The sequence below is a fragment of the Tachypleus tridentatus genome, chromosome 3, assembly GCF_004210375.1.
Source record: "Tachypleus tridentatus isolate NWPU-2018 chromosome 3, ASM421037v1, whole genome shotgun sequence".
Taxonomy (NCBI): Eukaryota; Metazoa; Arthropoda; class Merostomata; order Xiphosura; family Limulidae; genus Tachypleus; species Tachypleus tridentatus.
In genome coordinates, this window is record NC_134827.1 from 6,504,074 (window position 1) to 6,528,813 (window position 24,740).

At 36.2% G+C, this 24,740-nt stretch overlaps 1 protein-coding gene across 8 annotated transcripts in view; it reads left to right on the top strand.

Moving 5' to 3' along the window:
• Window positions 1-24,740, top strand: part of LOC143246274 (protein lin-54 homolog) — a 62,277-nt gene that overhangs the window by 1,876 nt on the left and 35,661 nt on the right. For 6 of the 8 annotated variants that reach the window (XM_076492728.1, XM_076492733.1, XM_076492732.1 and 3 more), the window contains exon 2: window positions 21,637-22,447. In XM_076492728.1, coding sequence (XP_076348843.1) covers window positions 21,917-22,447 — 531 coding nt within the window. In that variant the 5' untranslated portion in view covers window positions 21,637-21,916. The remainder of the gene's footprint in view (window positions 1-21,636; window positions 22,448-24,740) is intronic. The other 2 variants (XM_076492734.1, XM_076492736.1) reach the window with 1 other exon arrangement.

Sequence of the window (24,740 nt, forward strand, 5' to 3'; positions counted from 1 at the left end):
AGAATATCTAATTTAAGAAATATGAGCTATGGTGTTTAGCATTGATAGGTTTTTTTACAGTATTCATGTGGGTGCAACATCGGATTGGCATAAAGAAGAGCTAAGAATGAAACTTGAATGTTATTTATAGAAAATATAATATTTTGGAACCTAGATACAGACTAGTTCTCTAAGAAATTAATTTTGGGTTAGAGTTATGTGCAGTTACTTAAAACATTTTAAACATGGTGAAAGGGTGTATGTATGTAAATAGCTTATTTTGTGATTGGCAACTTAAATAATCCAGATGGTCTTTTGTCACTTTAGTTGTTATTGTATGCTTGCATTATGCCTTGTTTAAGAACAGTTTATTTTGTAAGTTGGAGTTTTGGCCAGTTATACTTTCTTATTTGTAATAAAGATATTCTTATGACCATAAATAGTAAATTAGTAAAATTTGCCAATGCTGTTAAACTCGGGTACTTTCAGCTGTGTCGAAGATACTGAGATATAAACTTGACTTGAATCAGTTGGTAATTAGGAAAAATGTCTGGAAAATGGTATTTACTTTTTTATGAGTGTGAGGTAATGCATTTATGTTGTAATTTGGACCATGTGATTCATATAGATGGAAAGAAACTTAATTGCACAATAAAAAAAAGAAGAGGGGGGGATCTTTCATTATGGTGATTGAGTTATTCAGAGGAAAGCTACTGGTAAATCCAGTAGAAACTTAAGGGTCATAAACATGGTAATTACAAGACAAAAAGAGGTAATTATACAAATCACTTCCTAGGCCTCACTTAGAATTCTGTGTACAGCTTTGTTCTCCTTATCAAAATAGGATACTTGTTTAAAATGTGCAGAGAAGGGCTACAAGGATGATTATAGGGATGGAAGGTTTATTTTCAAAGGCAGCTTAAGGTCTCATTTTCCCTTGAGAAAAGCAGTCATTTTCATTTGTGTGTGATTACAAGTCCTTGCCCACAGGCACATGTGCAAATCCAATTAAACATGCCATTTGTTACAAGCATACAAAAAGCCATATTCTCTCTTCTGTTACATTACTATTTTTTAATACTCCTCATGGAAGAGAAAATGTTATTTATGAAGATGTGTAAAGCAGCAAAGCAGTAGATGTGTGATGATTCAAATCTTGTAGAAAGCAAAGAAGAAAATTAAAACAAATCTAAACATAGCAGTGTTGTGTAGTTGTTGTTCTTTATGTAGTTTTAATGAAGTTAACTACTTGCATAATGAATATATTTGCTGTGTTAAATATCAGGCCATCCCATAAGTAATGTCCAAAAATGTAATACAGAAAGTGCATCATCATTTCTGTCTTTGCAGAAGGCTTTAATTACTAAAATATGTAGTACGACATGTATAAAAATGTTCAGACAAATAAAATAAACTAACACAACTCCACTTTTTTGGATCATTAATTGAATAAACCTTTTGAAGGTGGATGTTTTTTTAGGAGCACATGAGGTATATGATGCTTTAAGAGTTTAAAAAAAGGCAATAGTGCAGCAGAGACTACATGAAACATTCAAGGTGTTTATGGTGTGGAGTCTCTCAATGAATGAAAATGTTGAAGGTGGTTTCAAAGTTCAGATCAGGTGACTACAGCTTAAGTGATGCGTCATGTTCATGTCGTTCTGTTTAGTTTAATGATGACTTTCTGCTGGCTGCACTTTATAAAGACTGTGCTATAATAGTTTAAGAACTAACACAAGAGCTTAATTCAACCCATTCAAAAGTGTACCATCATCTGGAACAGCTTGGAAAGGTGTCAAAACTTGGAAAATGGGTCTATCATGATTTGACAGAAGCCAACTTAAGAGCAAGAGTGGACATTTGCACTTCTCTGCACTCTCGTGAACGTAACTCACCTTTTTTGGATAAGTTAGTGACTGGAGATGAAAAATGGATATTTTATAAAAATGTTAAGTGCTGCAGGCAATGACTCAGTGCAGGTAAACTGGCTAAAGAACAGCCCAAAATGCACCTCCACTCTAGGAACGCCTTGTTAAGCATTTGGTGGAATATTTTGGTGTGATCTATTTTGAATTGCTGTCACTCAATGTAAAGATTGTCAGACTTCTGTTGTCAACAGTCAGAGTGCTTGAATGTTGCACTGATGGAAAAGACCTGTTTTGATCAATTGTAAAGGTGTGTTACACCAGGATAATGCATGGCCCCATACGGTAAGGATCACATCTGCAAAGATTGAAGAGCTAGACTGGGAAACACTTTCACATCCTCCTTATTCTCTTGACCTTGCCCCATCTTATTATCATTTATTCTGAAGTTTGCACAAGTATCTTGATGGAAAAGAGCTTGGAACACATGAAGATGTCAAAACTACCCTCTCTACATTCTTTTCCCCCCAAACCCCAAGAATTTTATAGAAGTGGCATTCAGAAGCTTGTGAATCATTGGAAGCAAATAATTAATAATAATGGAACGTACATTATTGATTAAATAACATTAAAAGCATTTTAAATCCTTTCTCTTTTTCTTAACCTAAAATTGGACATTACTAAAGGGATGACCTGATATTTCCTTGCTAGTTAAGTGTCAGTGTAGTTTGCATGTGAATATTCATTCATGCCTTGAATCACCACACACACACACACACACACACACACACATTACATTCATAGGCCCTCATGCCAGTTGGTTATGGCACTGAACTCATAATGTGAGGGTTGTGGGTTAGAATCTCTGTTATACCAAACATGCTCAATCTTTCAGCCATGGGGATGTTATAATGTAATGGAGAATCTCACTATTCATTGGTAAATGAGTAGCCTAAGAGTTGGTGATAGGTGATGATGACTGGATGTCTTTCCTCTAGTCTTACACTGCTAAATTAGGGATGGCTAATGCAGATAGTCCTCATGCACCCTTGCAAAAAATTCAAAAACAAATGGTACATTCTATGAAAAAGGCCTGAAAAGATTGATAAGAGGTAATCTTATTAAAATTTACAAGACCATCAAGGGGATTAATAGGATAAAAACTAAGCTTTTTTGTAACTTATAATATAACACAAAATTTGAGAACATTAAGAGTCATGTTGATCCATTTAGGCTGTCCCATCAACTAAATTTGAAAAAGCAAAATTCTTGTGGGATTAGAAAACAAATTGAAGATAGGCTAAGACAGTTTTATTTTTCTAACTGGTTGTTGACCTATGGAATTTATTGCTTTTGACAGTAGGGAGCATGTTAAAGAACTATAATTTCCTAAAAGTAAAAGGTGGGTTTTAAATTTTTACTGTTTTCATGGGTGGCTGTGGAAGGACAGTCTTGAAGGTACAAAGGGCTTCTTGTTTTGTTTTTTGAATTTCGCACAAAGTTTTACGAGGGCTATTTGCACTAGCTGTCCCTAATTTAGCAATGTAAGAATAAAAGGAAGGCAGCTAGTCATGACCGCTCACTGCCAACTCTTAGGCTACTCTTTTACCAATGAATAGTATTGACCATAACATTATAATGTCCCCACTGCTAAAAGAGCGAGCATGTTTGGTATGATGGGGACTTGAACCCACAACCCTCAAGTTATGAGTCGAGTGCCTTAACCACCTGGCCATGCTGGGCCTCTCTTGTTGTCTGTAAGTTGTAGTAGTAAAGAGAAAGTGTTGCAGGTAGTTTGTGTGAGTACTTATTTTCTGTTGAATTTTAAAATTAATAAGTAATTTTACCTGTTTCAATATATAGCAAGGTATTTTGACATATTAACATAAATTATGATAGTTTAAATATTCTATTAATGGTTATTAAAAGTGGATGTTGTATAATTGGTTGTATTTTAAATATTAATAAGTGATGAAAACAAAGCTTTGTTTGAAAGATATTCTTTGTATGATTGCCTCTGTTGGTTCTGATACGTATATAATGAGGTCAGTGTCATTAAACATACATTGATTTACAGTTCAAAATATTTTCATTTGTGAGTTACGTTTTTCTTTACAGCTTCAAGTGGCATATAAACCAAAAGTAGATGGATTGGAACCCTGAGAAATAGAATGTCCCAAATTGCTTAAGTTCACGAGTTATAATAATTCAAGAAAAATATTCAATGTTTGTAGATATGAGTATCACATTATTTTGAAATGAAAGTGTAAAAGAAGTATGATTAATTAAAGAATGCCAAAATGATAAGCTTTCACCTAAAAAAAATGAAAACTCAAATATAAACTTTTAATTCCATGACTTGCATAACATAGATAACAGAGGACCATTAATCATATGTATGCAGAATTTGTCATTTTGACTAACCTTGTAATCACCATAAAAATATACATTCTGTCATTTTTAAATTTATTAAGTACAATGTAGTGAAATTTGGCAAGTTTTTATTGAACATTACTAAAAATGTGTGTGAATTTATGGAGTTAGACCTACTATTCTGAGAGCAAGGGTTATTTGCATCTCAAAAGCAACACATCACAGTGGGAAGATATTAGATTTCTATCGATGCATGTGTTACACATTCGAAGTTCTGCTGCCATAGCCTATTGAGCTTAGTCTTGTTAAAATATTATCTTAATTATGTGAAGAAAAATTCATGTACCTTTCAAATACCCCCTTTAAAACATAAATCATTAAAACAAAATGTTGGAAAACAACTTATTTAACTGGCTTTCTAAATTATAAATAGGTTAAGTTTTAAAATCCTATGAGCATCTGCTTTGCTTCCAGCATGCACATCTTCAATTTCTCTAGTCTAAAGTCTGTTGCCACATATTTCGGAACCATTGTAAGCTTGAAACAAGTAAGCTCTATTTTGATTAGAAACATTTCAGTCAAATAACATACTAAGGTTTTGAAACTGCCTTGTAACTTAAAGATAGATTGGCAGGGCTTTTGTTGTGGAATGGGAGACTTTATTAATATTTCATTGAATGGAGAAGTTAAGACATTGAAACTATACAATGCACCTTGGAATTGGTATAGATTATGCCTACTTATGTTGATCAGTGTAGATGCTATAATAACATTTTATAACTTAAAAAAAAAGGCTTTTAGTATACAATTATGACCTGTAATACACAAAAGTGAAAATTGAGAATTTCAAAACATCTTTACTCTTTCTCATGCACTTAAGCTTTATCCCAGTGAAAGTTTCTCTTTTTTATTTTACTTAAAACAAAATTGGATACTTTTTTTTTCTTTTTTTGAGTATGAATACACATGTTTATGTAACAGACATGGAATGGCCCAATGCTTCACCACCATACCTTCAACAATGTGACATTGCTGGGTGTCAGGTGGGGTAACCTGTGGAGGACATGTAGACGTTGTTGTGCATGTGAGATTTGCTGATCAATTGAGAGAAGCTTCTGTCGTGCTTTGTAACTTTCTCTGTTGTTTTGACTTTCCATCATCTGGAGAGTTCTCATTTGGACTCTCAAAGGTTAGATTCTTCTCTTTCTATTTGGGGCTCCAGACAAGATGCCATGGTTCCCCTTAATCAATCTCAATTTTCCAGAGTTTTTCTATCACAACAGTTTTGCATTTGCTATCATCTTTGCAACAATTGTCTTAGGCTTATCACAGATCTACAACAATTTCTGGATGGTTTTAGTCATTTAGTGGGATCTACTTTGGTCAGGTTATCAGTTTCTGCTCTCTTCCTAGTGTCTTGGTTGGTTTGTTGTTGAGATCTTTTGGAGAGAGATACTTTTCTGGAATGAAATTGCTCTCCTGCTTCAATCTTTAAAGATCTCAGAGAAGCTTTTTCCTCAGACATTATGTTTATATTTGTATTCCTAATGCTATAGAATTTTGAGTGGATGTGGCCCCTCTCCACTCTTTTTCTCTCCTATTTTCCTGACTGTCCAAATGGTTTCATACATAATGGTTTCCAGAATTTCTTATTTGAGTTTCCATACCTATGGTTTCAACTGCACAATTCATTGGAACATAGGGGTGAGTTTGACCTCTCCAGCAGATATTCTCCTGTAGGTTGAAGTACAGATTGGTTACTTCCTTATAGGGTCAGTCCTGTGTGGTCTCAACTCAGAGTGTTTGTGTCAGAATGGGAGACATTCACCACAGATCAGTTGGCCATTCAAGTTTTTCGGAAAGGATTGGTCATTCATTTCACATCTCCTTTTGTCTTGTTGGCTTTACCCTCCCCAAGAACCCTTTTTACCTTCAATCATCATGCTCAAGCCATCTAGGATCTTTGGCTTAGAAGTCATATAGTACATTGATTTCTCTCTTGAGGGTTTTATTCCCAACTGTTTGTAGTACTGAAAAATGTGAGCAATTAAGAACAGGTGGTTGATTGTTCTTATCTCAGTTGCTTACTCCAACCTCTGTCTTCAGTGGAGTTATTTCTTTCTTTTCAATGGCTATTTTCATCTGTTCTATGGATGACAAAATTCATTGCTGCATGGTGTTATCTTCACTTCATGCATGACAACCAGGTTTTTCAGTTTTGTGCTCTTCTGTTCAGTCTTGCATCTGCGACATACATCTTTTGTCAGAGTTAGCTCCTGTTCACATCATCTTTACTTATTGAGCAATAACACTCACAATACATGGACAACTGGTTTTTCTTGACCCTTCCTGTTATTTAGCAGAACTTCACACTCCAACTCTTATCAGGTGGAAGGTGGGTTTCTTATCAGGAAGGAGTCTGTTCTTACTCCCACACGGTGTCTAATCCAGTTAGTGGTGTTTTTCAATTCTAGACTAAGTTGTACTCATCCTTCTTCACATCTTCAAGAAAGGGAATGGGTAGTTCTTCAAATCAGCACTTGCAGTTCTCTTTTAGAAATGTGGACATTCTTGGAATCACTCATTCTCTTACGTTTGACTCACATTGCAGATTCTTCAGTCAATTTATTAGAACTTCTAGAAGCTAAATGAACTATGACCTGGTTTCAAATTGTTGAGAGGGAAGGTGGTAATGCTTCACTTGAGCAATTCCACATTCATCCCCTCCCTCTGGGGACCTCCTCTGGGATCTAAACATCCACCCACATGCTTGCCATGCATGGCAAGCCATGAAGGGGAGGAGAGGATTCTGATGGTTGAAGGGTCCAACCCTAACACACCACTTTGGCCTTGAATTCCTGTAAACAGGCAGCCTTGGGGTGGCTCCCTTTGGTCAGTTGGCTAGTCCACTTGGGCTAAGGTCAACCAAGTACCAGTGTTGGAAGTTTTCAATAGGTGTTGTGGACATTGTGTCTGATGCTGGTGTTTGGGTATAGTGCTCAAGAAACCCTGATGTTATTGCAGTGTTCTTGTTTGACATTGTAGTGCATTCCCTCATTGAACTCCATGGTGGGTGGGGTCAGTGGGCACCAAAATTTCCATTTCTTTATCATGGATACTCCAAATAAAAATCTTAATAAAACAGTGAAAAAACAGACTATAGGTAAACAATCACGTCTTGAAGATTCTGAGTAGCAATATTCACCATCTGTACTGCCTGTTGTACCTCATTTTCATATATTGCATTTACTTTAAGACAAATTTTTAGGGCAGATATCTCCCTTTTTCTTTCAGAAAGGACTAGAGGGACTTCCTGGCTCTCCAAAGCCAGTAAAGAAGCTTCAATGTAGTGGCATATTGGTGGAAACATTCACATCTGAACACAATGAATTCCTTTTGAATTTAAAGGCAGTTGGGGATATACCTATTGAGGTTATGCCCATGCTACTTTGAATTCATCACAAGGAGTTATTGTTGAGAGGGATTTGAAGAACATCCCAGAGTCTGAGATTCTCACTGGTTTCTCCACACATGGAGTTTCTGCAGTGAAGCATATATCCACTCACAAAGATGGAATTATGGTGCTGACCAATGTCCTCTTTCTCATTATTACATTACTACGTCTACCTGCCACCATTAAGGCAGTTTATCTTAATTGCAGAGTACGGCCATACATACAAATCCTCTCCAATGTTTCCAGTGTCAGTGGTTTCATCACTCAAATGTGTCATGTCGTGGTTCCTTGAAATGGACCCTTATTGTATCAATAGCAATGGCTCTCACCTGTCCTACTTTTGTTCTTGCACTAAATGGTTGGAGGAAAAATAGGTGCAGCATTTGAAAATGATTCATAACATTACTTATCCTGAGGCACAAAAATTGCTGTTCACTACCTCATCCCCTTGATGTGGATTCCTGTACATGGTGAGAGGACCTCCCAGGGAAGGTTCTGTTCTTTCAGTTTACCTCCTCTGGGATCTAAACAGTCATCCACGTGTTTGCCGTGCATGATGACCTGTGAAGGGGAGGAGAGGATCCTGGTGGTTGAGGGATCCAACCCTAACACACCACTCTGGCCTTGAATTCCTGTAGACCTTTGGATTTGAAGAACATCCCAGAGTCAGAGATTCTTGCTGGTCTCTCCACTCAAGGAGTTTCTGCAGTGAGGCGCATCTCCACTCGCAAAGACGGAGTTACACTGCCAACAGATATCCTCGTTTTGACATTTACATCACCAAGTGCACCTACCACCATCAAGGCAGGATATCTAAATTGCAGCATATGGCCATACATTCCAAACCCTCTCCGATGTTTCCAATGTCAAAGGTTTGGCCACTCAAAGACGTCCTGTCATGGTTCCCTGACTTGCTCGTTGTGGTGGCAAGGACGATGATGCCTATGAGTGTGATATAGACTCACATTGCGTCAACTGCAATTGTTCTCGCCCTTCCTACTTTTGTTCTTGCCCAAAATGGTTGGAGGGAAAACAGGTGCAGCATTTGAAAACGACTCATAACATTAGTTATCCTAAGGCTCGGAAATTGCTGCCCGCTACTCCATCTGGGACATATGCTGCTGCACTTCATTCCACAACTACAGTGGGAATGCAGACAGATCTCTCTGTGCCTCCAAGATAATCGTTTTTAAAACAAATGAAAAGCCTTTTGACCTGCAAGGTTAAAAAGGTTGATGAATCGACTTCCACATCCATCTCTGTTCTTCCCATACATTCCAACAAACCTCAAGATCCACATCCTTTGGTTTGAAATACAGGCATTTCTTCTGATACATCTTTTTCTCTGAAACCTGCCGATACAGTTACCTTTTGGCAGTTTTCTCTGTACAGAAATGACAGGCTGTGTGATGGAAAAGTACATGGAGGGGTGGCACTATTGGTTGATCAGCATGTGCCCACCCTGTCTTTGCCACTTGGCACACTCTTGAAGGCTGTAGCCATCTGTGTTTCCTTGGGTCATACCATCACTGTTTGTTCTCTCTACCTGTCCCCTGGAGAGAGATATGATCAATCAAACCTTGATGCTCTCGTTCAAAGATGTTGCCATCTCCCTATATACTCCTGGGGGACTTTAATGGACATCATCCCCTCTGGGGAAGTACTGTTATTGATGGGAGGGGTCGCTCTGTAGAGCGTATGCTCTCTGATCACAACCTTTCTCTTTTCAGTACTAGTTCTTCCACTTATTTTCATGCACCTAGTCAGTCCTTTACCGCTATTGATCTCTCAGTTTGCTCTCCTTCATTATTCTCCCATTTTTCATTGAGAGTTGATAATAATCCACTAGGCAGTGATCATTTTCCTATACTTTTGAGAGAGACTGGTCGTGGTCAATGCCACTCTACCCATGTGCCCCAGTGGAAGCTGGATCAGGCAGACTGGTCCACTTTCACTGCTCTCACAGAGCTTGATCCTGCCATTGTGGTATCAGCCATCAATAGACGACTGTGTGGCAGCGGTAACTGACTGTATTATACAAGCAGCTGCTCAGTGTATTCCTAAAACCTAGACACGTTTTCCATGATATCCTTGTCCGTGGTGGAATCCTGCTTGCCACTTGGCTTGGAAGGCTCAAAAACGGGCCTGGGATACTTTCTGTAGATATCCCACATTTTCGAACCGCATCATGCTAGGTGGGTAAGATGTCAAAGCCAGAAGGAATCTTGGATTAAGTTCACAACTTGCATATCTTCTTCGACCATTTCCAAGGTCATATGGGACAGGATTCGAAAGGTCATTGGGCACTACAATTCTGTCTTACTCTCTGATGGCCAAGAGGTAGCTGATGTCTGGAGCATCGCCCATACTCTAGGTTAAAGCTTTTGCTGGTTATCTAGCACTTTTGTTTGTTCCTTCACCTTTTGGCCATCAAGACTCAGGCAGAGCATTCACCTCTTTTCTTTTGAACTGACTGTCTCTTTGACTATAATCGTCCCTTTACACTGGTGGAACTGAAAATGGCCATTCATCGGTCTGGCACTACGTCTGTTGGACCTGATGATGTACACTATGACATGCTGTGCTATCTCTCTTCTGCCAGGCATCACGAAAAACATTCTCCTGCTTCTCTTGATATTCTTCTAATTGTTTTTAACTGGATCTAGCAGGAGAATGTTTTTCCTGATGCCTGGCACCAGACTATTATTTTACGTTTCTCTAAATTTGGGAAAGATCCCAAGATTTCTTCAAACTACTGTCCAATTGCTTTGAAGAGCTGTCTCTGCAAGACCTTAGAGAGTATGGTTAATGCTCATCTTGTTTGGTTTGTCAAATCAAACAATCTTCTCTCGCCCACCCAGTGTGGGTTCCGATGACAGCATTCCACCACGGACCACCTAATTTGACTTGAAACATCAATCAGAGAAGCCTTTCTCAAATGATAACATTTTGTATCAATATTCTTTGACATTGAGAAGGCTTATGGTACAACATTGAGATATGGCATTTTGTGAGACCTCCATATATATGGGTTATGTGACCATTTGCCCATTTTTATTAAACATTTTTTAATAGACAAGATATTCCAAGTTCTTGTGGGTTTGACACTTTCCCATTCTTTTATACAGCAATTTGGAGGCCCTCAGGGCTATGTTCTGAGTGTCATACTTTTCAGTATAAAAATTAATGCCATCATTAAACAACTCTCTCTTTCTGTTGCATATGGGCTCTATGTTGATGACTCTTACATCTCATGTCAGTTGTGAACATGAGGTATATTGAGCGACAGCTACAGACTGCTCTTAATCGTTGACTGAGGTGGACTGCAGCAAATGGCTTTAACTTTTCTGTCTCTAAAACCATTTGCATGCACTTTTGCTACCAAAAGGTATTCACCCTGATCCTGAACCCCATATGTGTGAAGTTGTGCTGCCTGTGGTCCCTGAGACAAAGTTCTTGGAGCTTATATTTGACCGTAAGCTGACCTTTATGCCACATATGAAGCAGCTATGTGTCAAATGTACAAGAGCACTGAATCACCTCCATGTTCTATCTTCCACCACATAGGGAGTGGATCAATGTTCTACGCTAAAGATATATCGTTCTCTTATTCGAAAGAAACTTGACTGTGGGTCACTGATCTATGACTCTGCCAGACCATTGGCCTTAAAGATGCTAGCCCCTATTCATCATCAAGGACTTCGGCTCTGCACTGGAGCTTTCCAGACTTCCCCAGATGAATTGGGTCTGTCCTTGGAAAACATTGTTGTATCCACTGGTCAGCCCATCCCAACATGGCTTCTTACAGTCCCCAATTGTGACCTATCTTTAAGTCACCTGAGAAAAGTGGACACTCCTGATTGGAAATACTGTCTGCTATTTGCTGAACATCTTTCGAACCATCCTTTCATTCCTATTTATACAGATGGTTTGAAATCAGGTGAATGTGTGGTTTCTGCCATGGTTTGTTGTGGTTTGGTGGTTGCGTGCAGATTCACCTTACAGCTTCTGCATTCACTGTAGAACTATATGCCATTTCTCTTGCCCTGGATCACATAGAAGTTAAGCAGTACTCAAACTGTACTATTTATACTGACTTGCTTCATTCTCTACTGGCCTTGGAATCGCTTCACGTTGGTTCACACCCTTTTCTTGCCAATATTTGAAACCAACTGGCCCATTTCTCTTTAACATTTACTTCTGTCCAGTTTTTCTGGATACCAAGTCATGTTGGTATTAGCGGGAAGGAGCTTGCCGACACCATAACTAAGTCTATCTGCTCTGACACTATCACCACTGTGCCTGTCTCATGCATGGACTATGGCCCTGTATTCAAGGCTTGGCTCTGTGCCAGCTGGCAGTCGACTTGGTGTGAGCAAAGCAAAAACAAGCTTTTCCAAATAAAACCTTCTATTGGACTTTGGCCGTCTTGCTTCTGTAAGGATCAAAAAGAGGAAGTTGTTCTAACTAGACTATGCATTGGTCACAGTTTTTCAACTCATTGTTTTCTTTTATCTGGAACTGATGCACTGGTGTGTAGTTTGTGTACCACTCAGATCACAATAAGCCACATTTTACTTTCTTGTCATTGTTACGATTTTAACGATGGCACCATTTTAAACATGTTCTGTCCCAAGGCTTGTTCATAATGTTAGACAGTGTTATTGGTGATGGCGACACTGTCTACCTTGGCAATGTTTTTAGTTTTTTTAAAAGCCATTAATCTTTGTAATGCCATTTACATTTTTTAATTTAGACATTACACCTTTTTAATGTGGCTTCCTTTTAAAAATCACAGTTCATCTACTTCGATTTGAAATTAGAAACTGGCCATAACGTTAAGTAACTTGAAACCAAAACAGGAAAGGCCAACTTCAGGTGACTAACGCTGCTGTTTGAACTACCAGTTAGTCATCCTGGTGAGTTATTGTTATAATTTTGCTACACGTTTTTTAAAACCGTTTTATTACTTTTCTTTTTGAATGTGGCCATAACGTCAAATAACTCTGATCCAGGACTGGAAAAGCCAACTTTGGGTAACTGGCGGTGGTTTTTGTACTTACCTGTTAGTCTTCCTGGTGAATTATGATTATTAGAGTTACCCTACAGAAAGTCCTTTACAACTTGAATTATTGTAGTTTCTCTCTTAACATTGTAGACTAGATGTAAACATTGGTTTTATGCTATTTATGTGTTTTTTAAACATTGTTTTGTTTTACCATAATTTCCTTTTATGAATTTTACAAAATTTACTTTTAACTTTTTACCAGATGTTTGGTGCAGATAGCCTATCTGTTTTGTGCCTTAAAACACTAAATCAACCAACCAACTAATCTTTTTCACAGTTCTTCTCATCATTATCATTTGGATCCTACTCAGTAAGCTTACCAGATTTTGTGTGGATATGCTAAAAAATCTAAAAGTTACAGTAGGCAAATTGCAGGTACCCATGCTGAAAGGGTTGAATACCTCAATTAGATCCCTTCTAACTTGTTCTCATATGACAACCTTTCCATCTTAGGTATCTCCTTGGTGTGGATGCCTGTACGTGATGAGGGAACCTCCCAGAGAAGGTTCTGTCTTTTCAGTTTATCTCCTCTGGGATGTGAATATGTTTGCTGTGTGTGATGGCCTTTGAAGAGAGGAGAGGATTTTGGTGGTTGAGGGGGTCCAACCTCAGTGCAATACTTTGGCCTTGAACTCTTGTAGATAAGTTGTCTTATAGTGGGCCTCCCAGTGTAAGTTGGTCAGTCTTGTGTAGCTAGAGTTGGGTGTTCTCGGTTGGTGATGTGGAGATTGTTTGCTTGTGTTTGGTTATAGTGCTCATGAAACCCTGTCATTGCTGCAGTGTCCTTGTTTGGCCCCCTTGTAAGGATCAATGGTGGATGGGGTCAGTGGGCCCTTAATGTTTCTGGACAGCAGTTTTCACATCCTCCTACATCTGCACCTGATTTTTATTATACTACATTATTTGTTAGACAACCTTTAGGGCATATGTCTCCCTTTTTATTCAGAAGGAATTAGAGGGGTATGCTGGCTCTCCTAAGTCAGTTAAGGAGCTACATTTTGGGGACATCTTGATGGAAATATCTACCACAAAAAACTTGAATTTGAAGGCTACTGGGAAATATACCCATTGCAGTTACTACAAATACTACTTTGAATTCTTGTATCTTATGCATCTAGCACTTTTGTTTCTTTTCCCACCTTCTTGACTATCGAGTCCTGGGCAGAGCTATCAACTCTTTCTTTTCAGACTGATCGTCCTTATAATCACAGCTTTACATTGGTTCTCAAGCCAGCTCTTCATTGTCCTGGCAGTATATTGGTAGGATCTGATGATGTTTACTATGAGATGCTGTGCCATCTCTCCCACCTGCAACTCTTGCTATTCTTCTGGTTGTTTTTGCCTGGATCTGGCAGGAGAATGTTTTGATGATACTTGGCCCTGGGGTATTGTCCTCTCTTTCTCTAAACCTGAGAAAGTTTCCAAGATACTTTCTGACTATCATCCAATTTCTTTGACTAACTATCTTTGTAAGATCTTTGAGAGGATGGGTAGTGCTCCTCTTTTGGTTCCTTGAATTAAACCACCTTCTCTTGCCCACCTAGAGTGGGGTCTGTCAACAGTGCTCCATCATGGACTACCTGATTCAAATTGAAATGTTAATCAAGGAAGTCTTTCTCAAGAGGTAACATCTTATTTCATGTTCCTTGACCTTAAGAATGCTGTTGACACTACATAGAGGTATGGCATTTTGTATGGAGGTATGGGTTATGTTGCCATTTACCCATTTTCAACCAGAACTTTTTACTGGACAGGCAGTTCAAAGTCTGTATGAATTTGACACTTTCTCATTCTTTTCCATAGAAACTTGTTCCTAATGGCTGTATCTTGAGTGTCACACTTTTTATTATCAAGATTAATGCTATCACTACACAACTTCCTCCTACTGTTAGAAATGAGCTCTATGTCAACGACTATCACATCTCATGTTAGTCATCATACTGCCCTTAATTGCTTGTTGAGGTGGACCTTTTACATGCACTTTTGCCACAAATGGGATATATACTGTGATCCCGAGCTCTGTCCTGGTGATGCTCTTCTTGTGATCCATGAGATAAAGTTCTTCAGTCTTTGACAGTAAGCAGACTTTTATTCCTCACCTCACATCAGGGAGCTATGTGTCAAGTGTATGAGAGCACAGAATATCCTCTGTATCCTCTCTTCCACCTCTTAGGGAGCAGTTCAATGTTCATTGCTCAGGATCTGTCATGCCCTCATTTGCTCAATACTGGATTACGGGTCTCTGTTTTATGATTCTGTTAGGACCTCGGCCTTGAAGATGCTGGACCTTATTCACCATTTGGGACCTTAATTCTGCTCAGGGGCTTTCTCCATTTTTACAGGCTAGAGTTTGTACTCTGAATCCCATAAAATTCTTTTTCACCTTGCTGTTTGTAACTTTAAAAGTATGCCATTAAACTTTGATTCTTTCCACTGCATCCTACTTGGAGTTGTGTCTTCTTTTTTCAGTGAATTACGTTTTCTTGAAATAGATAGTTTGCCATTCTTCCCTTTGGTCTTTTATCCAGGTGTAGCTGGCTGAATTGAGTGTGTTGCTGGATGATGTTGCTGTCTCTTCTGATCAGCCCATCCTGCTGTGGTTTCTTACTGTCCTCACCTGTGACCTTTCTTTGAGTCAAGGTGAATACTTTCAATTGGAAGTCCCATTTTCTCTGTGTTGAACATCTTTTGAACCATTATTCCATTCCAGTTTATATGGATTCTTTGAAATCAGGTGATTCTGTGAGATCTGCCATGGTTTATTGTGACTCCAGGGTTGCTCACAGAATTCTCTCTACAGTTGTTTGTTCATTACTGAGTTGTATACTATTACTCTTGTTCTGAATCTCATAGAAGTTTTGCAATACACAGATAGTACAATTTACTCTAACTGTCTTAGCTATCTACTGGCCCTGGAATCACTAAGCATATGTTTTTACTCTGTTCTCTTCAATAATTATAAATGACTGGTCCATTTTTCATCTATCCCTATCCAATTTTCTTGATACCTGGCAAAGTCAGTATTTGCAGGAATGAGCTTGCTGACACCATGGCAAAGTCCAACTGTTCTGGTATTGTGAAAGATGTGCTTATCCTGTATATGGACTACAGTCCTATATTGAAGGCTTGGCATTTGATATGGAGTAAGCAACATCGTAACATGCTTTTGCAAATCAAACCTTCTGTTGTACTTTTATCGTTTTATTTTCGTAAAGATTGAAGGGAAATTGTTCTAACTAGGCTACTCATTGGTCAAGGTTTTTTTAACCTGGGACTGATCCACTGGTGAAATCAGTTATTTTAAACTGTTTTATTCTGTGAGTTTACCCCTGATGTTAATCAGTGTGATTGGCAATGGTGACACTGTCCAACTTGTTTGTGTTTTTAGCTTTTTATGAGCTATTGGCTTTTTTAATTCTATTTAGATCTTTTATCCAAATTGGTCATTGTTTCATTTTAACTATGATTATTTTTGCAATAATTTTCCTTTTACATTTTTTAACCAGTTGTTTGGGGTTGGATAGCTTATTTGCTTTGTTCCAATAAATGCCAATCAACTATCCTAGGTATCATCGTAGTAGCTCCTCCTGTGAACCATTTTCGTCCGTTCAGTGTTCTTCCTTTGGTAAGGAGCTAAAGACTGAACATAGTACTTCAACTGTGAACTAACATATAACTGATATTTATTGGTTTTATATTTACATTGTAAAATTCTAGTTGCCCTACCACTAGCAACTGTGCATTGTTTGGGTAGGTTAAGAGACTGATCAACTAGAACATCAAAATCTTTTTCTCCATCCTAACACTAACTATAGCAAAATCAATAACATAGATTAAAAAAAAAAGGTTGGAAAATTCAAAGTAAATCTAAATTACTACTTTTTCTTCCTAGACTGACTGCACATTATAACAGAATATTTATTCTTACAGCCATTGCTAAGGTCAAAATTACTGTTTGCCTACTGCTTTACAGCTATACTTTAGACTATCTCAGAGTATGGGAAAAGCTGTTGTTGAGACAGCTTTGTATAAACAAATGATCAAGTCACTTGCATAGTGATTGTATGCAATGAGTATTTTGTTTAAGTTTCTTTATTTAATCTAATAACAAATTTAATTTTCACATTGCAATAACATCTTTTTTAATAATAATTTAAAAAATTTAATAAATTTTAAAAATTTAGTGCAAATACCTCGTTTCTTTTTTGCTTCTGTTGTCTCTGAAACTCCACTACTTTATGTAGTAGTAGTGGTAGTAGTACATGAAATAGCTTATTTATTTGAAATATGCATATGAGAACAAAATATTAATATGTATAGAAAATATTACTTTCTAAAATGACTAATTTACTTTCTGAGATAGCTTTCAGTGAGTTGAAGTAATTCCATTACATGGTTGAAGTGATTTTTGCAGTTTGAAACTAGGCTAAATGATTAAAAAACAAGCTAACCATATAAGGAATTAATAAATTAAAATATTCTGTTCTTGTAATTAATCCATTTGCAAATTTCAGAAAAACTGAATGTAATAGGGTGGTGTGGCAAGTAAATCAAGCATTTGAGACCCTAAGTTTACATTATATTTGAGAAATATGTACTATTAGTGTAATTTATGCCAGATTCAAAAGATCTTAGAGGGATAGTAAGAAAATTTAAAATGGGAAGCTTGGAGCAAATGAGTATTATGTAATACCTGAGAAAGATGGTAGAGAATTTGTTTGAATATTTTCTTTTGAAATTAAAACTGTATTCAAATTTGAATTATGACTTATGTTTTGATGTCAAGTTTAACTTACATTTATAATGAAGTTTACTTAAATTTTGAATTCAGCTCAATAAAAGGTTGTGATATGCACACCTTGACCGTACCAGATGTTTGAGAGTTAAAGTAATTGAATTGGCTTCTTTTAACCTCATTGTTACCTTCGTCCCTCATCTTTGGGACAGAAGAAGGATCTTGTTTCTACATTGAGAGTTGCCATGAAGATAAATATAGCTGCTATTTTCAGCTAAGTTTTCAACAGAATATCTCAACTTATGCAAAAAAGAAAGTTATCTGTGGGCAGGAAGGTTTTGTTTTATTGTTTCTAAGTGTTTATTTTCTTTACATCAAGCTTGTATATGCTGTGGATTGTCAATGGAAATGCTGTTCTGGAAGTTATGCAACCCCCCAATCACTGTTGGAGAAGATCTGGTTTTCTTTTAGTTTTTTTTTTTTTTTTTTGGTGGTTAGAGTAAACTAAAGAAGTAGGCAAACATTTTTGTAAAATATTCTTCCCTTCATATTGTTCTAACAAAGTGGAACCAAGATTTCCTGATTTATCTTAAATGTTTTATATGGCATTATTTTATATTTTTTATACTGCTTGCAATGTGCATTGAAGTGTAGGTTGCTTTGTACATATTTTAGTGGTTTTTGTTTTGTTTTTGATGGTAACTAACATGCCATTAAGAAGCTTTCTTTTTATGCCACTAGTTTCCTGTTTCAACAATATTTGAATTTGTCTGGTGCTGAAACAAGAACCAAAACTTTCCTGACTGTATCTATTTAAAGCATTCTGAATGATTATTTTTATATCTCAGTTCTGTGATTCTGAAAGAAGTGCATATATTCATAGGTCCAGCAAGGTAGCACTGTAGTTTCAAGCTCTACTTTTGAGGCTGACCTCCACTTTATATGTTGTTATGTGGTATAGTGCATTCTGTATTCTTTATTATATTTTTATTAATAGTTCTGTTATCAGGAGCATTTTGTTTAAACCACTAATACTGTAGTACAAAATGTTATTTGAATAAACAGGTGTTTAAGTTGTATCTAAATGTCATTTATCTTGAGTACCCTTCATTATTGGTAGGGTAATTTGTTTTTCCTGTTTGCATAAGACATATTTTTGAACTAAGAAAAGCTATCTATAATATTTTTTATATCAAACTCATTATTACACAATCGTAATTTGACCTCAGACTAAATGCTAAACACCAATTGATACAGTGTGTGAATTCTGACTTTCTAAGAGTTACATTATAGGGATTCAACTGAGGTGATCTGTGTAATTTAGGAAATGTTTTATTTTATGTAGACACACTGTAGATCAGTTTTTATATTAACCTTGATGCTTTGGACATCTTTTTCAGTACCATTTCATAATACATACATACATAAAGATGCATATGCAAACATCCTGGTTTATAAGCTATTATAGTTACACAAGATTCTTCCCATGGAGCTGTTTCTGCACATTTAAGTGACATAGTGTTTATGTTAAAACTTAAACTACTTTTCTTAAAATTCCTTTTCTGTGCATCTTAATATCCAACTCTCAGTTTATTAGTCTTCAGATTTTTCACTGGATCTATTTTTACATCACCCTTAATCACACCTGTGGGTATTTTGAATAACTGTGGAACACTTCTGAAGTCCTTCCTGTTTTCTCACAAAACCCTTGGGTAACTAATTCATTTCTCTACATTAGTTGTATGTGTAGAATCAGTTTTATTTTTCTTGATATATTCTTCTTGTGTGGCATTTTTAATTTTATTTTGTTAATCTGTTTTTCTTAGAATAGTAAGCTTCTGCTCTCCCCCCAAAATCCATGTACTTTGTGGTTTCAATTTTTTTCATGATACAGGTAACTCTGAAATGTTAGTTGTTGCTTGGTTAAAATGTTGAACATGTATTCAAATATTCTTTTTTTGTATGGGTTCACTTTATGTGACTGTTAATTTTGATTATTTTTTTCAACAAGCTTATTTTTGCAAATCATGTCTTTATCACACAGACTTATTTTTAGTGGAAATATTTATTGTTATTTTAGCAATATTTCTGTTTTTTCCTCGTGGCACTAAATACTATGAAACACGAGTTATTTGTATACTTTATCAGTGTTATGAGCCTTAAACTTCTGTGCTATGTGTTGGTTTGCTTAATTCTATGTATGGATAGTTCACCTTCTTAGTAAATATTCATAAATGTTAGTAACATTCATTGAAAAACATCTAATTTTCTCAGTCATGAGGTTTACTTTCAGTATTATCAATTATATATGCTGATTTCCCATTCAGATAGGAGAATAAACCTGATTGAATTGAAAAAAACAATAAGACTTGTACTGTATAAAGAAAGTGTAATATAATATTTTTTAAAATAATAATAAAATTATCAAAGTTGATGAGTGCACTATACAATGGATAGTACTTTCTGTCACAGAATGAGATTACCAAATTCACTGTCTTGTCTGAAAGAGTACAATGGTTCATGACTTGTGTGGGAATACCAACTCGAAAGTATACAGGGAGGATATGTTTTTAAGGTATCACAAGACTCATAAATGATTGACTAGTTCTTATATTTGTGTATTTCAACTATGTATATGCAAGCAGTTTCTTCTGTGAGAAAGAGGTTGTTGTACTAATGAGGAAATGACTAAAGGCTTTGAGTTAAACTACGCTAATAAAATCTGTCCAAAACATAAAAAATCTGAACACTTTTGGTAAACAAGACATGTTAACTTGTCAAGTAGAAAAGGAAAAGAAATGCTATGTTCAATATGCTAATATACTGCAGACTTCCCTTTTAAAATTTTGAATGTACTATAAGTGTTTTACTTCATCTAAATGTCTCTTTCTTTGTAAGTTGGATTCCTGTAAACATCTTCACTAACACTTACAATGTTAGGAAGACAGAGATTCAAAAATATCAAACAAAAATAAGAAACCTTATAATCCTAGTGTTTTCAGAAGGTGTAGAACTTTCTTAATTGGGGAGCTTGATGAAGAAAGGTTTACCTTTTAAAAGCTTTAACATTTCTGGATTTTTATTTTTGTCTTTATTAACAGTTAGATGTTAATTGTTCTTCAGGGTTTTAACATATTTTGGTTACACTTTATCACCACCTACACAGCTTATGATTACTAATGCATATGTGGTAAGTTTAAGTAAGTGGGTTTTACCTGGTTCTTTTTGCTGATGGAAGTAAATTTGTTGGGCTCAGCTATTTGAATTATCTTTTTTTTTTTTTTTTTTTGAAGTGTGAACACTTTTACTGGCTTTTGTAATATATATTTATCATTATTAGATGTTTTAAAATCTATAGCCATAGTTTTTATTGAATTTGTAGAATATTTATGTTTGTTCATGTTATTTCACAGATAGTCTTCTATTCAGTATCTCATCTGTTATGGTTTTTAGATGGATGACTTAGAATTACTCTTAAAAACTATGCATACTTTGCTGTGGAGACTTTCTATGTTTTCTCATTGTTTAGGTTGTAAATAGTTTCCAGGCAAATGCTTGTGCTATAGTACATAATTTGCTCTTTTATCAGTGTACTTAAGAAATGTTTTGATAATGATACTTGCACTTTACTTTTCAATTAAGGCAGACAGTTTTGTAAAATGACCAAAGAAATTTCTCTTCTTGCTTTAGTTATTCACAGTACCCATTTATGATACCTTGTGTGTCTTTTGGTTTACTGATTCTTCCATGTTATTCTATTTTCTGTTATCTATTTCAACCATTTTTTAAACAAAATTTGAAACTGTATCCAAATGTATCTTTTTTTTTTAAAAAAACAAAACTGTAATGCATTTAACTTGGATAATCTTCTGTTAAGTGTGTGTACTGTGGTCTGTTACTTTTATACTATATCTGGTTAGGGTCCATATTGAACAAAGAAAACATAAAGTTTTGAAGTAATATAAAAATTTATTATAGCTTAGTCTGAACAATAATAAGGTAAAGCTGTGTTATGGCATTTTTTTTATCATAATGGACTTTACTCTCAATATTACTAAATTGAAAGATCCCAAGACTAGGTATGTGAGGCAACATGTAGTAACACATAAATTGTATATTATGTATATTACTTGTATATAAACCCTTATATTTTATATTTCAGATAGCAAATCCCAGATGATGTCAGGAATTGGGCATTCCACATAATGAACATTTTCTTCTGGAGTTGAGTTTTGTTTTTAGCTCTATAGTATTCAATAAAAAGAAAAGAGAAAGTAACTTACTAAATGATTGATGTACTTAACTGTCTTAGAAACTGTAATGATTATTGAATTATCAAATGCAGGAAATATTGACAACAGCAACTTGCGTATTATTAAAATATCTATTCAACAGAGTGATGCAAGAGTGATTTCTAATAAGAACACAATAGTACATGTATCATGGCAAAAGCAGTTACGGTTCCTGGTGAAAAGAAGAGTATGTCTACTTTATCTAGCAAGCAGAAAGATATTTTTGTCCAAAGACCTCTCAATAGTATTGCAACATTATCTGATGATAGTTCTTCAGTAAATTTCACAGAGAGCTTTGGAACAACTGATCAAAATGTTAATTCAACACCACTGAGTAATTCCAATGTTAAGATTGTCTTTACACAATCTCTGGGTTTAAGTATGCAGTCCATTAGTAAAGTAAAACAATTAAGTTCCAATAGTGAAAGTGTAAAAGTGATTAGCAAAGATTTTCTAAGCAGGATTGGGTCAGTTCAGAAGACAGGTGCATTAGCAGAAAAGGAAATAAACCTAGGGATTCCAACAGAAAGGTTAGTTCCATCAAGCCAATGCCACCCAACATCTTCTCAAACTGTGTTGTTGAGTGGAAGTCCTGCCAAAATGATTCCTCTAGCAAAGCAAAAATCCACTTGTTTTTCTACTCAGGTTCTTCAAACTGTTCAAAATAGTTCAAATAAGCAGGTGAGAAACAGTTTACACTTATTAACTTTGCAATTAAGGAACTGAGTGTACTTAAGTAGTGTCTTTTGTCCATTTAATTTACATGCATTTTATGTAATTAGTCTTGAGTAAAACTAATGCTTCTGAGATAACTCACTTCTTTACACAGAAATTTTATCTTCCTCTAACCAAGCAAAAATCCTCTACTTTTATCTACTCAGGTTCTTCAAACAGCTTAAAACAGGCCAAAAAAGCAGGTGAGAAATTGTTTGTGTTCAGTTTGTCTGACTTCAAATTGATGGTCCTTGTATTCATCAACAATTTTTTTTTCTGATACTTTGGCTTTTGTATTTACAGCTTTATTGTAATTAATTCTCAAGTAACATTGACTTTGTTTTGTGTAAGTGATGATACTACATACCCAGTCCATATCTGTATTATAGCATTGGGGAAGGGGGTCATGGTCCTTGTGCAGTAAATTGAGATATGTTATGCATACTAAGCCTTTTGTTCCAATCTAGTCTTTCAACACTCCTTCCTCTCAATTTGAGGGTACCTTCCTGTTGATCAGAAAAAGCCCTCAGCCTCTCAGCATTATTTCCACAATTTGATCTCTTGGGTATGTTTCTTTGTTTCACCTGTGCTTTGTGATTATTCATGTTGTTTGCTACATTATGCTAATCTTCATGATTATTCGTTCATTCCTCTTGCAACTGATATTTGGATTTATTCTAACACCTTTTTTGAACAACTTTTTAACTGTTACCATATGCCTCATTCTCTTAATCTTTCTGATTCTTATGTCCTAGTTTTGTCATTTTTTTCCTTTTAAGATCTTCAATTATTGGAGTCTATTACTTGGTTGGGAGCAAAACCCTTTGTTTTACTCATCATTGCTCAATTTTTACATCTTTGTCTTTTTCTCATCACCCTTCTTTATTACTTCCATTCCCAGATGAGTTTGCATGGGAAGTTCATTTCATTCTTTTTCTCCACTATGGCCTGTACCATTTCTGGTACAGGTTCTCGTTCTTGCCATAATGTCTGATGTTTTTTCTGATTCATGCAGAGGCACTCTGGCACCAGTCCTCATTATTTTCTGTAGTTTCTCACCTCTCATAACTTATTTTTCAACTCATGTTCTTTGACCTGATTAGTTTACCCTTCACAATTCTGTTTCACCTTCCTTCTCTGTGTCCCCCACTGCCTGCCAATATATTTTTCTCATGTCTTGTCAATGACTATCCTGTTTGTTAAGGACTTGTCTGTCTCATTTTATCAAACATTGGTCACAGTTTTCTACTGAAAGATTGGTTTTTCTAGTTCTCACCCATGTTCTGTCTTTTCACGTCTTCTCGACTTTCTTTCCACTTCCTGGATCATTTTTTCCTTCTTCCAAGTCTGTCTATTTTCAGGCTCATGAGGAGGTTGTATCAAATCTAGGTTGTTTGGTGGTCTTTTTCACCTGGGCTATGAATGACTAAACTTTATTTTAAATGCTTTCCTCCTCATCCTAATAGCCCCTTTTTCCAAAAGATTTATATTATTCATCCATTAGAATCATTTCTTTCAGTTCTGTACTCTTCCTTTTGGCATAAAATCAGCTCCTTATGCTATGAATTGAGTTATGAGGACCTTTGCTTCATGGTCTGGGACTGAGATTAGAATGAAATTCTTCAAGAACGTTTGGGTCTACTTAACCCATTCCCAGAAGGCATCCTCCTCTTCTGCAGAAGGCTACTTGGTTGGAGAGGCTTGTCAAGGTAACCAAGTCCTTTCCCACACTTACTCACAATTTGGTACATCTGATCATCTTCAACTCCTTTCTCAGCTGAGCTCAGTCTTTTCCTCTTCACTTGAGTTATGGAGTGTTTGGTCACCAAAATTTGCATGAGGTTCTTTTGCTTTTAGGTACTTTGGCTTCCTTAGAACCTGTTATTTCTTTAGAGGTGCACAAGTACTTTCCCTAGTAGACCTTGCATACCAATAGATTCCTCCTTATCTACTTGAGGAATTGTTATGATGGCTGGATTGTGTCAGTAACACTTTGGAAGTTCCTTACCAACATCCGATGTTGGATTTCCATCTCTTCATTGATGCTGCCTTCAGGTTGGGGTGCTTTCCTCAATGATAACATTACTTTGGCATTTAGATATAAGATAAGCCTTCATTCTGTATCAGAGTGCTCAGACTTTTTGCTGTACATTGGGCATGTTTTCATTTCCAGCTCCTACTGGTTTATGACTAGGTTATGATCCACTGTGAAAATTCCACAGTTGTTTTTTACATCAACTATCAAAAGGGGGTACCCATT